We start from the raw sequence: 13,064 nt of genomic DNA on the forward strand, positions 1-13,064 counted from the left end.
CCGATCGTTTGTAAAAGCAATCACCAAAGCTGAGCAGATCAGTGAGGAATCATCACTGAAGTACTCAGTTCTTTACCTTGAGCCAGAAATCCAAAGGTTTTAAAGGACTCTGCGCTTATTATTTGCTCAAACTCATAAAGCATTCTTGATAAATCTGAATTATACTAAAAAAACATTGCATATTTGCTTAAGACCATCCCAAAGCAAAAGCAAGGTGGGGAATAGAAGGAAAAACTGCAGGAAACTGAAGGGAAACTGCAGAAAGCTTCCTCTGTATCAGAATGTGCAGTGATGTGAAGGCTAGAGAGGCATTGAACCAGTTTCAGAAACCAGGGTTACTTTAATATTTTAATATCTCATTAATATTATTTAGACCTTATAAATAAAGCAAGAGAATCAAAAGAGGCTATGAAGCAATCGTCTGGATTAGTGGAATTTTCCTGGTAACTCGCTGCTGAGTTACACAACTGTGGTAACCAACTTACCAGCTGGCAGCACTGGAAGAGACGGGCAGGCACAGAAAAGCTCTGTTCTAAGGAGAAGTCGCATCACCAACACAAGCTCTTTCAGTACAGCACTGTGCTTTAGCCCCTCGGTACATGCATGGATAACTCCTGATCCCCTCCTGCATGGGTGCTGTTCATCAGTTGGTCGTTTCCATTTCAGAAAACTAATCTGAGAAGCTTTACCAGCAGAAGAATAGTGGTGTGATTGCTCCATATGGATGCATATAATGAAACTGAAAGGGAACTGTCGCATAACTACCTAAAACATTTTGCCACATGCAAACACACTTTCCTTCCAGATAGAAAAAAAAATAAACTTGCCCTTTATTCCAGCTCTTCCATAACTTGCACCTTTATTCCAGCTCTAAAAACTCAAGATTTAGCAAGCAAGAAAAAAAAATAATAATAATAAAAAAAATAGAGAGTCTGACCTTGACACAAGGACTAACGTTGTCTTTTATCTGCAAAAATCTCCAACCACCACAGGCATGCCTCAGCGGAGCTCTAATTGGAAGAGTGGTTTCTTTATAACAGATACAAGCCTCTTGTGGTTCGCTTGAATAAATTTGCACACCTGAAACTGTGTAATACACGTTCCTACCTGTGAGAACCTGAATGTCCACCTCCAGAGAACACATGAATGAATAGGGCAGATCTGAGGAGAAAGTGGGTGGCCGCTGAGAGAAATTCAGAATTACACCTGCTTGCCTCAGAGATACTTACAAGGAGAGCGTTCATTCTTTCCCTCCCTTTGAGAAGTCTGGAGAGCCTGAAAGAGCCCAGGGCACAGCACTACTCCACTAAACAGCAACTCTAACAGCTTACAACTTCATTAGAGCTACTGCAGTCTCAAGACATGAATCTCTAAAACAAGAAGTTTAAAAAAAAAAAAAACAAACACTGGGCAAGTTTGCAAGTTTCTTCCTCTAGGAAAAAAGACTGAGGACAGAAAACCCCAAGAGGCTGAATATAAATCAAGCCATTTCCATTGTCCTTTGGAGTAAGCAAGGAGAGCCTGCTCACTCAGGTTAGGCTGGCTGGTGACTGGGAGACCAACAGTAAAATGCTGGTTGGAAAGGAAGAAAGAAAAAAAAACACCAAAGAAAAAAAAAACCTGACATAGTTGTGGTCTGAGTTAATATGGAACATCAAGGACAGCAAATACAGTGACACTGATATATGTCACTATTACACACCGACCTTCATTGCCCTAGTGGGGGTAATAGTGTGAGATTGACTTGCAATTCCACTTTAACATGTTTGTATTAAATGTGCAAAACCATTCTACAGAGAAAATGAGTGTTTGCTCTGTCCGTGTTCCAGGCAAGACAGATGGAAATCAGTTCTGGCTCAGAAGCCACGTAGCTCTGAGCACAGCACTCGGTTTGACAGAATGCGCCTTGCAATTAGCATCAGCCTCACTAGCTGCTGGGAGAGGAAACTTGGCTTCTGACCCCAATTGCACAGGACACGGCTGCTCTGGTTCAAGGTTAGAGTGCTCTGGCAAAGAGGCTGACCTCCAAAAAAGCATCACAGGAAAGCTGGCCACAGGCCAGTGAAAGCTGAAATGCTCTGAGACCGCCGCGATTACCGGGGAATGTCAGCTATTCTCAAGCACTTCCTACTTCTCCGCAGCAGTGGCAATATCTAAGCCTTTCCACAGCCCAGAAACATATCTTTGAGATTAAGAAACACACATGGAAGGACTGCAAGCCATTAAAACCTTGTCTTTCTATTGCTTGCAAATAACCACAGTATGTCTTACAGCAGCTGAACAGTGACAACTCCGTTTGTTCAGCGATGCCAACAGGCATCCCCTCATGTACAGCAGACAGCCACACTGATATGCTGATTTCAGGATTTAATTTCCCCATTCCTCCCATTAACAGAATTTGTCTGGATCCTCCGCAGTCAGTTTTACTTGAGAATTCCACTGCAATTCTAATGTGTCCACTGAGGGTTTATTTTTGGAACTGCCACACATCCTTACCGAGTGCTTCTTCCATATTTCAGGCTTACTCTCCTGGATGCCAGAATTGCTATTCAGCAGGGTTGTTTTTGTCTTAGAATCACAGACACTTTCACCAAGCAGCCCTATTAAGACACACTGAACATATGGAATATATATATATATCTCCTTTATAAAATTATTACTATTTAGACAAAAATCTAGTTTAATGGTGGGAGAGGGAAGATGGCTGCAGTGTTGCTACAGGCCCAGAATTTCTCTGTGAAATATTAACAGAAGGGCCAGAGCCTCTTACTGCCACAGAGACCCAAGTCTGCTGATCTGCATGCTGATCAGCCCCAGTTCCTTGCCACCCCTTGCAGAGGTTCAGCCAAACAGGTTTGGCTTCATTGTCAGACTGCACCCACCAGGTTTCCTTTTGGCCTCCCAGCAACACTGACTGCTCTACCAGGAGTGCAACCACTACAGTAACCTTTGGCAAGAAGGCAGAATTCAAGGTGAGCAGTGTAGATCAGCTGTCTGGATCTGGTTTTTGGACCAAAATATCAGCTTCTAGGTAAAACAAGTCAGATATACTCCGTTAAGCAAACCAATAAAACTATTAACTGCATCAATTACATCGTAGCCACTCACTAATGTCAAAGTAATGTCACCAGAACACAGTATGATAGGGTCTGGGACCTGCATGAAGAAAAAAAAGTTACCTCAAGCTAGAAAGTTAAATGCAACATTGCAAACATGTATTCTAACCTTACACATCTGACTTCCCAGGAAAAGGCTCAGAAATGTTCAAAGATGGAAGATAACAGTATGGAACAGCTATGTCTCATATGGAATAGAGTGGGACTCATCACCACAATAAGAACTTGAGGTCTGAGGGAGGTAACACGCAGCTATCTAACGAGCAAGGAGCATGATGAATGTGAGCACAGAGCAGGTGGTGTGCAGCCGAGCCAGGCTCCAGATAAAGGATATCTCTCTTGACAGAATGTGTCATGAAGCACAGCCACCTGCTGGAGGGTGTCATGATAGAGAGCTCGCTTTGTTCCAGAAAAGAATTGGGTGAGCACAGGAAGCCAACCACATATGGTGCTATTACACACAACAGGCACTTTCTGGACTAGAAGGGCTGTCAAGACACAGCTGTAGATTGAAAATGTATCAGAGACAGCATTAGCACTTGTTTCTCTCATCCCTATCCTCTTCTCTAGAGGGATGCTGCACTACCTAAGTAGGACTTAAGCTGCTCATCAAAACACCACTGCTAGGTGCCATGCCTGCCAATAACCAGCTAATACCACTGCTAGGTGCCATCTCTGGCAGTGGGGGTGGTGCAGCCTCTGCACCCCACATCTGCTCACCAATAAAATGAGAGAGATGCCACCAGCTTCAAAAGGCAAAGCAGCTAAAGAACAATCGAGATCCCTTCCATTCATTTCCTAAAAAAAAGAATTAAAATCATAGATCATAATCACTGCTTTGTTCCTCACCCTCCTTCAGAGCAAGGAAAGGCAGACTAAAGGTGGAATCAGTTTAGTTGAAACAGAACAAAAGTTCAAGTGAAATTGCATTAAGCCCTGTTCACTGCAGCGTCAGTAGCTGCACCACGCAGACCATGAAACACTTCAGTAAGTAATTTCACAGAGCCACGAGTTCAGTAACGAAGAATTTATCCACAGACCAATGCATTGTACAGCAAAGAGAGAGTTTTGCTAATTAAGAAGCAGAATTTGTACGCTGTATGGAATAGCCATAACATCCTCTGGAAAGTACTGCACTGATTGATGCTCCTGAACCGGAACAACATTTATAGCATTCACATTTATAAACAAAAAAGCACGGTACACTCAAGGAAGGAAGTGCTTTCATCAGGAAACAAATGGTTCCCCTTCTACTGTGGCATGAACAAATATAAATAGGACCCATCACCATCCTCACCATCACTGCAGAAATGTTCTTGTTCCACACAGTGAGGTCCCTTGGTACCACTGCAATATGAAGGATTACAGCAGCAGTAAGCAAGGCAGAAGGTTCCTAGCCAGAGAGACCGAGGTGGTAAGGGAATTCTGCAGTATAACTTCCAAATGTTACACAGAATGATCTGCACCAAACCACCTATACTTACGTGGTGAGACTACACATAATATCAGAATGAAAACACTGCTGTAGCTACAAAAAATAATGATAATTTAGGGCTTAACTTTAGAAGTCTGACCATGACAAAGTCTTGATGTACTGATTTTAAAGAACCCAATTGGATACAACAAGCTTTTCCTTGCCCCTTCCCACAGTTCCCGTGCTATCACCAGAACTGAAGCTGGCATGCAGCAATGCCTTCTGAGACTTCTATTTTCAAGTTTGCTGATACATAGACTCCTCACTTCTGCACGTTTCAGGCTGCAGATCCCTAATGATTCCCCACGGAATCAGGGCTCCCTCACAATGCCATGCTGACTTGTGCTTTCTCATGGCAGCTGCCATCATCTCAGCAACAGCACAGGAGGGAAAGAGCAGCTGCTCCCACAGGGTGCCCACCAGCCTCAAGTGCGCCTGTTGTGGCAGCCAGGCAGACAAAATCATTGACTCTTTGTTCCAAGATGGCATTTTGAGCAGCTTATCACCCCAAACTGGCTTGCGGATGAACTGCAGCATCGTTTGCAAGAAAGTATTGAGAACAACCTGGTATGCTGACTTGGCTGTAACGAGAAACCACATGTTTCTTCTATCTCTGACCCCTAGAAGAGAAAGCCCATGAACCACAAACTGATAACCTCTGTGGATTGGGGTGAAATCACCATTACTGAGCAAAAGGGGTGCAGAGAGAAGAAAAAGCTTAGCACCTGATCTCAGATTTTGAAGGCCTGTGCTTGCTTATAGCTTTGTAGGAACCCTGCTCCACACTGCAGCAGATTCAGGTGGTGTCAGACAGCCCTTGCAATGCAGACTTTGGACCATGTTGCCTCTGCATGCTTCTAGGCACAACACACCTCAAGTATATTGATGACAACTGCAACAAGCAGCACGCAGATTATGAGAAAGCAGAATGATTAAATTCCTTGTAATAAGTCCCACTTAATGTTTTACCTGGGCTGCTAATGTTACCTGTCTTAACTACATCATAAAAATCAGATGAAAAGAGTAATTCAGCTTAACAGCCTAATTCCTCATTTAAAATATACACAAAGTAATTTCAAACTGCATGATAAAAAATGAAGAGGAGCTCACTTGGGAGAAAACAGACCATTTAAGACTAACCTGTAATTAATTTTTACTTAAGCTAATTAACAGATTTCCCTGTAAATTCCCCAGAAGATTCATTCTATATTCAGAACACAAGAGCTTTAAGATCACGTCGCCTTCCTCCTTTCAGAAACATACTGAATTTCAAGTGAGTGCAAAGCAAAAACATCAATCCTGGTTATGAAAAATCACAACGTACCCCTAAATTCTGTGTTCCAAGATCTGGACTCTGATTTAATGTGACTTGTTGAAAGTCCCGAGGGACTGCTTCCAGCCCCTGAGGCTCTCCTATCCCATCTTTCATTGTGTACTTGTTTCTTCTGAGCATGTGAGCTCAGATCTGTCTGCAGCTCCTTCAACTCGCAGCAGGAAGAGGAAATGCAGATCATTGAAGCTGGAGGTGCACATAACAGGGCACACCATATGGAAATACCTCAGCCCACGTCTGCAGTTGATGTTTGTGATCTCTAAATTAACCCGTCTGCTCACTGGATGTGATTTTAGAACCTACAAATACACCATATCTTTGATCCACAGGATTTTAAAAGCTTGTACGCGTGCTTCTTAAGGCTCATTGCAGATTGAATTACAAACATACAGATCCTAACCGTGGTACCAGGAGCGCCCAGGACTCTGCAGAACATACCAACCATTTCCTTTCTCCCATGCATTCAACATATTTTCAACTCCAAACGTTCCTTGGTTGATCATTAGACGTAGAGCAGCACTTCACAGCAGTTCAGACACAGAATGGCTGCAAAGTGTGGAATTGAGTGCTTTCAGAACAAGACCAGGACTGACACTGATTTTTCTTCCATTGACACCTTTCAGAGTTTGACAGTAGCAGTGTTTTAGCTTTTAAGGCATAAAAGAACTGCCAAGAAAACCTGACTAAAAGCAATGGGTGGAGAAAAGTGCAGCTGTCAGCTACAGCTGGGTCATGTGCTTGCCCACAGAGAACAGGAAACTGCTAGCCATGGAAATATCTAGGCATGCCATGAAATAATATGTAAATTGCACAGTAAGCAGGCTGCTAAGTCAATATTTTTCCCTAGTGCTTTGGTTAACTCTTATGTTTATTAACTACAGCTCATTCCAAATAAGTGGCCAAAACCTAATTTGTTCATACAGCACATTGCAAACACAAGAGACCATCAGCAATGGCATCAAACAGCAGTTGAGCTGCAGACAATGATTCCAAACTCAGTACATCCATACAAGGTGCTGTTCCACAGCTCTCTCACTGATGCATTTCCAACAGCAAATAGGGCTGAATTTTCAACAAAGCCAGGAAGCAAAGCAAATGAGGGCCTGGGAGTCTTACAAAGGAAGGGAAAAGAGCTGAGCCTAATCCTAAAATTAAAGAAATTACTTGACAATGGTAAAGTCCAGACCGCATTCCTAACTCCCTTGTGTGGCTCCAACACCAGGTATTTTAACAGAGTGGAAACATCATTTTAGGTATTCAAAAGACAGCAACTGAAATCACCACCTCTGAAGACCACCTCTGAAATCACCTTCTGGAGAAAAGAAGGTTCAGGGAAGACCTCACTGTGTTCTTCCAATACTTGAAGGGAGCATATAAACAGGAGGGGGAATGGCTGTTTACAAAGGTGGGTAGTGATAAGACAAGGGGGAATGGTTTTAAACTGAGATGAGGAGGTTTAGGTTGGATATTAGGAGGAAGTTTTTCACCCAGAAGGTGGTGAGGCACTGGCACAGGTTGCCCAAGGAGGCTGTGGGTGCCCCATCCCTGCAGGCATCCAAGGCCAGGCTGGATGTGGCTCTGGGCAGCCTGGGCTGCTGGTTGGAGACCTGCACACAGCAGGGTTGGAGCTGGGTGAGCACTGTGCTCCTTTGCAACCCAGGCCCTTCTATTATCCTATGATTCTAAAGTTTGTCCCTGCCACAGGCAGATCTGGAAACCTCAGCTATCACAAAGCAACAAGCTCTTACAATGCACATTAATTTGACTAAACATAACACTTATTATTTAATAGTTTAATGCACACTTGCTGTGTTCAGTCATGGTGCTAGTCACACTTGCATCTGAAACTAAGTAATTTGGGGCTGCAAATAAGACGTTTTCTAAGTGGGCTGTAAGAGCAAGATATTTTCCATGGGGCTTCCAGAACCTCTCAGAAAAGCCTGCAGCTCTCAGGACATTCAGTGTGAGTTGTTTTGTTGTGGGTTTTTTTTGTTTTTTTTGGTGTTATTTTCTCAATAATCTTATTTTCTATTTGCATGAAACCCCATGATAGCAGATAATTTGTTACTTGAATTTACTACGGTAATTAAACTCAAGGAGAATTACTTAATGCGTGCCTGACCAAAAACAAGCTGTGAATCTCCAAGGTTAATTTCAGCCTTGTGTGAGTTAAGAGGTCTTCAACATTCAACCTCTTAACTGGCTTTTAACATGAACTTATTGGCTGAAGGCACTACATTATTAAATGCAAACTCCTTTAAGACAACATCAAACTTTTGTCAAGTTACCAAAGTTGGAAACTGTAAATTTAAACTGTCATTTTTCCACATTTCAGCTGCTTTCAGTACTAAGTAAATTTAAACAGGGACAAATAAGCTTAGATTCTATAAACATCTGTGCAAGTGTTCATATAGAGAAATACACATCTATACACACGCAGTGTTCAAGGCACTGATTATGACATATGCCACAGAGCTGCCAAAACCATCACGTCACAACGCAGAACCACTGGTGAAGTTGTGCTGCCAGCACCAGGCATGTCAGACAACATGGTAACTTCTGGTCGGTGATTCTAGAAGCTTTCCAAGCCCAGGAGATGCTTCATTAAAAGATTTGCATCCTGTTGTTACCGTTTTCAAAGCAGCTTAGATATTATCCAAAACCACGCAGCTCATCAGTAAAAATAAGTCGTCTTCACGGAAGTGGCTCATGTTAAATTTTACGTGGCTTGCCTTTAATGTTAAAGGAAGGCAAGAAGCTCAAAGTAATGCATCTCCCCAGTCATTTCCTACAACTGTGCTTCACCAATTCCAGACTGGAGAGATGAGGATCTGTGCCTTGAAGAACACTGCCAGACAGACATTAGGTTCAGTAGCTGATTCTTGGATTTCAGCGGAGGAGCAGAAGAGAAACACTGTCATAAAGAATTAAGAAAGGGAAAGGATGCCCACATTTTGAAGCCTTCCTATCATAACTGTCTGCAAAACACTTGTCAATCTTTGTCTAGGTCCAAGGGGAATTCAATCCAGTTTTTGGTCTTAATGTAACTGGGCTCATCCTTCAGAGAGAGAAGAAAGCTCCCCACATGAGAGCAATGTGAACTGAGTGCTAACTGTACTTCATTCTCCCCTCAAGAACCTCTTCGAAATCCGTGATGGGCAAAGTAGGCAAGTAGGAGGCTTACTGATCCTGAACCAAAGGGAAACAGTACCAAAAAGCATCCAACTATCAGATACTGTTCATATTCTTGGAATAACTGGGCTCACGGAGACTCTTTTGCACTCTTCAGGAGATACATTAGCAGTTTGGGTAGATTACCACATCCACTACAAACCAAAAAGGTAACAGAAGCAACATGGCAGAAGGATGGTCACCCAGTGAACACATTCTGAACAAGCTCAAATAGGAACTTGCGGCCCAACATAAATAAAATAAGTATTATCACTAATCCTGACTTCCGGGCTCAGCAAGTATCAATCCAACTGACCTTCTTCTTTATAAACATTCTTCTCCTCTGTGTTCACTGTTTTAATCTTTCACTGATGGTTCTTTTCCCTAAAGCTGCATATGCAGTATAGCTTCCTTCCCTTTACAGGAGAAGAAAAAAAATCTTCTATGTAAAAAAAGGCTAAATATTTGCTAAAAATTATCCTGGAAGCTTTGTAATCCCCCAGATACAGAACAGCTTGAGAACTCAATAGTCTGAAGTGTTCCCAATTACACCCAATTAAGCACTGTGAACAATCCTGAGGTCAGCTCAGTGCTTCAGCTTAAAATATCCTGGAAGCTTTCTTAAAAGAAGAAACTGTGCCTCCCTCTCAGCAGCCAGGTAAAGGCTCCTCAGTGCAGCAAAACCTGCAGAACTGTGTTCAAGACATTTAACTCTGTTCAGTGTTTTTAGAACTAAGGCCAGTTTACTTTACTGAAGGATAAAGAGCTGCGTACACAGATTTAAATTCTACAAAGCCACTTAGCTTAGATATACAAGGTATTCAAACATCTTCAACGTAGCACAGATTCTTATGAAAATAACCACCCCCTGACTTGAACTGTTTGCAAGAGCAAAACCTGCAGGTGTACAGTGGGGGCAGTTTCAGGAATATGATAGAAATTGAAGGATTTCACCTGGCGTGATTTAATCCATTTTTTGCCCTGTGACTGCAAAGGATCACTTCCACAAGGAGCTCTGCACCTCAGCCCATGCGATCTATCTAAATATTTACACAACGAGCACCATTAAAACTCTCCCCCAGAGCCATTAAACACAGCTTTTTCAGCAAGTGAAGCAATAGGAGTTATTTTAGACTATTTACATTTTAACTGTTCTTATCTGGTAGATGCTGACCTGACTGCTCCCCCACAAGTGCCCTTCCTAACTCACAAGAACCACAGTTGTGGTTTTGGCTGAATAGACTTTAAAATGTCAAAGACTGACTTCCTCTTCATTTTCTAAAAGGAAAAAAAAAAGAAAGGGGAAGAGGCAGAGAAAGAGAGAACCCAAGCTTTTTTTTTTGTTAGTTTTAATACTAGCATACAAACCAGCAGTCACACAGCCAAGAAGCTTTTGGCTATCTCTCTAGCCTATTTTTTTTCCCCTCCCCACATGGTAGTGCCCCTGCTCCCAGTGCTTCTTCCTCTCTGTTCACACTTAACCCTGCTTTCATGGCTTCTTCTGTGTTTTCTATTCTGTTACAGCCCAAATGAACAAAGAAGCCACCACAATAAGCCTTTCATCAGTGCACTTGATGCTTTCGCCCAGCCTGGAATAGATTGGTCCCAAAGATCATAGAATGATTTGGGTTGGAAAGGACTTCAAGGATCATGAAGCTCCAAGCCCCCATCACATGCAGGGCCACCAACCTCCACTTTTAATGCTAGACCAGACAGCCCAGGGCCCCATCCAATCTGACCCTGAACACCCTCAGGGATGGACAGGGCATCCACAGCCTCTCTGAGCAGCTGTTCCAGCACCTCACCACTCTCTCTATGAAGAACATAATCAACATGAAAGCACACTTCAAAGCAACTTGTGCTGTAAGTTTAAAACAGAACAGTCTGTGAGCTGTATTGAAACGCGTAGGGAAGAGGATGTGTTATATAAAAATACTCTGAGGAAAAAGGAAACAGTCAAAACACACATCTCCCATATTTGGTACATCAGCTCAGACTTGCGTGTTCCTCAGCACCTATCAGTGGTGCCCAGCTCGTACTGAGCAACACACGGAGCTACCAAGTAAGAGAATTTAAGCAAAAAATTGATACTTACAGCCATAATCAACTCAAAGGGGTGCTTATACACCCGTATGGGTGACTGATACTTCTGCACCATGGCTGCGGTTATGAAGGGCAGCTCCAACCTGAAAAAGAAACATTCAAAACCATTTGTCAGATGCAAGAAGCCAGTTTTAGACTCCTCCTCAGACAGCAACTCCAGCATAATGTAACAGCATTACTTGCAGTTCTCCTTTCACAGCTCCACCAAGACTTCTCAATGAGCCCCTGAAGAACTGTGAGTGTTTTTGTTAGAAACGAGCTGCCGTTCTAAAAAAAGGCACCAAATACCACGATTTCTGCCCGGTTTTAGTGACAAAGTTTCAGCACACGTTGTGGCTGCTGCTCATCCCCTGCGCCGCTGCTGGGACAGCGGGAGCACCTCAGGGCGGAGCGCTGCTGGGCTGCCAGCACGGGGCTGCTTGGAGCCGTTTGGGACCGGCGTCAAGAGGAACGGGAGAAGTAAAAGCATCCCCAACGTGAAAACCCTTCGCTTTCGGAATGAAAGCAAAAACGAGATCACTGCAAACAGACACAACGCCTTCAGATATTGCTTCCAAACGAGCAGAACCAGCGCTCCTCAGAAAAAAAAAAAACTTCAACAATGTCCGTCTGTAGTTCCTCCCTAAGGTTCATTTCCTCCCCAGACATTCCAACGCACAGCCAAAGAGGAACCCACCGGCACCGGACCCAACCTCACCCCAACGCGATCGCTTCGACTGGCTGTACAGCAACACACCGCCAGGCTCATCTGAACGAGAAACGGCTTTCACACAACAACTTCGCGGCACTTTGGTCTCTCAGCGCGATCCCGCAGCCCTTCGAGCAGAGCTCAGCCCGGCTCACGGAGCGGCGGCACCGCGAACAAAAGAGCCGCGCAACAAAGCGGCGCTGCCGCCCCGCACCGGGCACCTGTTGGGGATCGCGGGGCCGAGGGCTCCCCGCCAACGCAACGAGGAGAGGAGCTGAGGGTGAAGCGGGCTGGGTGCGTGGGGCCGCGCGCAGGACAGCCGCTTACCGCTTATTACAGCCCGCCGTCACGCCGCCCGGCCGCTCTCCGCTCTCCTCATGTCGGTGCGGGGCAGCGCCGCCGCCGGTTCCGGCACAGGAGGAGGAGGAGCGCAGCGCCGCCCGTTGTTAGTGGTGACGGGGCGGGGGGGCGGAGCTTGGCCGCCGGCCAGCTCGACGCATGCGTGATGGCGCAACGGCGGAGGAGGAAGGGAGGGGCGGGAGCCTTCGCTTCGCGCTGTTGTTGTTGCGCCTGCGCGTTGCGGCTCGCTGGTGCGGGGGTGCGCATGCGCAGTGCGGTCCATGGCTTTGTGTGTCGGTTTGGGGGGGCTGCTCCTCGTGGAGCTGTGGGCTCTGTTCGCCCAGTTTCTTCCAGCTGGTCTTAAGTCCTCCGTCACTCCTCTCAACGTGGGGCCTGTGTTACTCATAGGAGGCAAAGCTGTATCTCTGCAGCTCCTCAGGGTTCAAAGTGTGGGTTGTAAGGTTAGATGGAGAGGTTGGGTGTGAGGCATGATGGTGGGACACCTGAGTGTGAGACCTGTGCCGGGTCTCAGGCACACATCCTCAAGGCAGTGGATGAAAGGACTGTGGGACGGGTCAACCTGGAGAAGAGTAGGCTCAGGGGATTCCTCATCACTGCATCTCCATGGCAGGAGGTTGTGGTGAGGTGGGGATCAGGCTCTACTCCCAGTAACAGCGATAAGATGAGAGGTGATGGACTCAAGTTGCACTAGGGAAGGGTCAGGTTGGATATCAGGAAAAATTTCTTCTTCCTAAGGGTTGTGATGCAGTGGCACAGCTGCCCATGGAGATGGTGGAGTCACCATCCCTGGAGGTGATCAGGAGTTATGGAGATGTGGCA

The 13,064-nt window shown here is 44.9% G+C and overlaps 1 protein-coding gene across 2 annotated transcripts in view; it reads right to left on the minus strand.

The window, feature by feature from the left end:
- SEC14L1 (SEC14 like lipid binding 1) overlaps positions 1-12,342 on the minus strand; it is a 36,824-nt gene extending 24,482 nt beyond the window's left edge. The window contains exons 1-2 of one of the 2 annotated variants that reach the window (XM_052687935.1): positions 12,213-12,342; positions 11,190-11,280 (exon numbers count right to left, since the gene is read on the minus strand). In XM_052687935.1, the coding sequence (XP_052543895.1) occupies positions 11,190-11,252 (63 nt within the window). In that variant the 5' untranslated portion in view covers positions 11,253-11,280; positions 12,213-12,342. Of the gene's footprint in view, positions 1-11,189; positions 11,281-12,212 lie in introns of those variants that run through there. The other variant, XM_052687936.1, reaches the window with a different exon arrangement.
- Between the last annotated feature and the right edge of the window lie 722 nt (positions 12,343-13,064).

The sequence above is a fragment of the Tympanuchus pallidicinctus genome, unplaced genomic scaffold (genome assembly GCF_026119805.1).
Source record: "Tympanuchus pallidicinctus isolate F22 unplaced genomic scaffold, pur_lepc_1.0 scaffold23, whole genome shotgun sequence".
Classification (NCBI taxonomy): domain Eukaryota; kingdom Metazoa; phylum Chordata; class Aves; order Galliformes; family Phasianidae; genus Tympanuchus; species Tympanuchus pallidicinctus.